Source organism: Limulus polyphemus, unplaced genomic scaffold (genome assembly GCF_000517525.1).
Source record: "Limulus polyphemus unplaced genomic scaffold, Limulus_polyphemus-2.1.2 Scaffold5106, whole genome shotgun sequence".
NCBI classification, from domain to species: Eukaryota; Metazoa; Arthropoda; class Merostomata; order Xiphosura; family Limulidae; genus Limulus; species Limulus polyphemus.
Window position 1 is genome coordinate 40,883 of NW_013670716.1, and position 2,623 is coordinate 43,505.

A 2,623-nucleotide genomic window follows, 5' to 3' on the forward strand; every position below is an offset into this window, starting at 1 on the left:
GTATTAACTTACATATGGAAGGTATCATACCAATCATTTATGTATTAACTTATGTATGGAATGTATCGTACCAATCATTTATGTATTAACTTACATATGGAAGGTATCATACCAATCATTTATGTATTAACTTATGTATGGAAGGTATGGTACCAATCATTTATGTATTAACTTACATATGGAAGGTATCATACCAATCATTTATGTATTAACTTATGTATGGAATGTATCGTACCAATCATTTATGTATTAACTTACGTATGGAAGGTATGGTACCAATCATTTATGTATTGACTTACGTATGGAACATATCGTACCAATCATTTACCAATGATTTTATCACACAAAGATGTTACTCAAGAACATCTTAATGGTCTTATTTACTCTAGGTATGATAGAACATTTGATATTAGGGTTAGCAAAGTCTGCCTCTTCTGTACATAGTGAAGACCATTTACTGGTGACAAATGATGATGTATTTTTCTTACCTAATACTCATTAAAATATGAAATGTCAATTTGCTGATGATAATCTGAATAATTGAATAAAAAGATTTCTTTTCTTTTAGTGAGCGAATGACAGTCAAAGAATGTCTCCGACATTCCTGGATCAGATGTGGTGGTAACCTGGAGAATCCATGGTCTGATGTAGTATTGTCATCGAGGAATGCTAAGGTTTCTGTTTTTTCAGTAGAAGTTGCTGAAGAAGTGACCTGTGGACAAGAAGTCGTGCCTCTGTTACAGCAGTCTGAAGAAGCTGTTTCTGTAAATGTTGTAGAGGGAACATTTCAACGTCACACACACCTGCTTCCTGTAAACCATCACCATTCTAAAAGAGAGAGGGGATCTGAAAAACCTTGCCCACCTTTACCTAGCCGAACTCCTACAAAAAATAGGGCTGTCCCTGAAGTAGAAGAGAGAATAGTTGAATTGGAGGGACTAAATATAGGTAAACGTATCATTATTGGGGATGAAAGGATGAGCATGGTGTACTGAAGTGTCTATCCTCAGTTTGAAAGTCATCATTTAACTTAATTTGGTGAAAGCTACCCACTGTCCAAGTTTGTAGTTTAATGAAACAGTTGTATATAAAACTGAAGTGGTATTATCATCATTGAAGTAGATGGGTAATACGTGGGCAGCATTAGCTAGTTTGGTATTATCATCATTGAAGTATCTACCTCAATGATGATAATACCAAACTAGCTAATGTTGCCCACGTATTACCCATCTGGGTAATATGTGGGCAACATTAGCTAGTTTGGTATTATCATCATTGAGGTAGATGGGTAATACGTGGGCAGCATTAATTAGTTTGGTATTATCATCATTGAGGAAGATGGGTAATACGTGGGCAGCATTAGCTAGTTTGGTATTATCATCATTGAGGAAGATGAGTAAATATGTATGCAATGTTAACTCATTCTTTTATGACTATAGCTATAGTGGGTTGAATCTTAAAGAATCTTGTGTGATCATTTCACCCATTTTAAGGGACCAGTGTTGTGGAATGAATAAAAAAAGTATTTGGATCCAATTAATTCTCTTTATTTCAAAGAAGTGAATTTCTCTGAAGTTTGATTATATATCTTCAGTTTCAAAATAAACCCTTGTACACGAATTTTGAACAGACAATCCTGTTACTTGAATTAATTATAATTTTGTGTATGTAGTTTAGTAATTGATATTCATTAACAAACTGTTCCGTAAAACAATACGTTTTATGTACGAATCAACTGATGTAGCGATAATATTAAATGAATTTATTATGGTGTATTCCTCTGAAGTTTGATATTAAAGAAGTAATAAGTAAGATTTTGACATGGCATTTATAAAATTTAGGGTTAAAACAAGAGGTCGTGATGTGTAAATATATTGTAAATAATTTATATGTAGAGCTTGTGTCTAGTTCTGTAGAAAAAGAGCAAATATTGAATTAAAGACAGCACTTAATGTCCTTTAGTTCTGTTGCTTTATTAGTCTATTATGTAGACTAGTATAATATCTTTATATTTATCAGTTTCTAAACTGTAAAAATAATATGAAATAAGCAGTTAGTCCTAATTTATTAGATACTTCCCTCCGACTCGTGTGTTTTTGTAATCTATTTGGTTTTGTCAATAAACAGTTTATACAAATAGATTTATCAGTAATCTCATTGAATGAAACTGCCTGGTTGTTTTTGTTTTTCTTTGTCAGATTGTTATCTGATGTAAGGCTGCTACACAGATATTCACACATAGTTCAGAAATTTCACCTATTTAAATGGTAAAATCCAGGATATTTGTCAGATTGTTATCTGTTGTAAGGCTGCTACACGGATATTCACACATACTTCAGAAATTTCACCTGTTTCAATGGTAAAATCCAGGATATTTGATGCTAGATAAAGCACTAGGTAAGTTGTTTATTGCTAGTTTTTTTTCTCCACTCCTCTTTTAAGCAGTGAATCTGATGAGTATAGTGGCTTTACCCAAAGTTTTCTTCTTCCATCATAAATACTTGGTATTATCCATACATCAAAAGCAGTTTAATTTAGAACGAAGAACCACCTGGGCAGACAACAGGTGAATTTAAAATGTTGTTTTTATACGCTTCTAATTTAAAATTGCAACTGACTGAAT

The 2,623-nt window shown here is 32.6% G+C and overlaps 1 protein-coding gene across 3 annotated transcripts in view; it reads left to right on the plus strand.

Moving 5' to 3' along the window:
* The window catches only part of LOC106472135 (serine/threonine-protein kinase 17B-like), a 41,663-nt gene extending 39,522 nt beyond the window's left edge, over positions 1 to 2,141 (plus strand). For all 3 annotated transcript variants that reach the window (XM_013932761.2, XM_022400735.1, XM_022400736.1), the window contains exons 8-9: positions 569 to 1,172; positions 1,281 to 2,141. In XM_013932761.2, the coding sequence (XP_013788215.1) occupies positions 569 to 995 (427 nt within the window). In that variant the 3' untranslated portion in view covers positions 996 to 1,172; positions 1,281 to 2,141. The remainder of the gene's footprint in view (positions 1 to 568; positions 1,173 to 1,280) is intronic.
* The last annotated feature ends 482 nt before the right edge of the window (positions 2,142 to 2,623 follow it).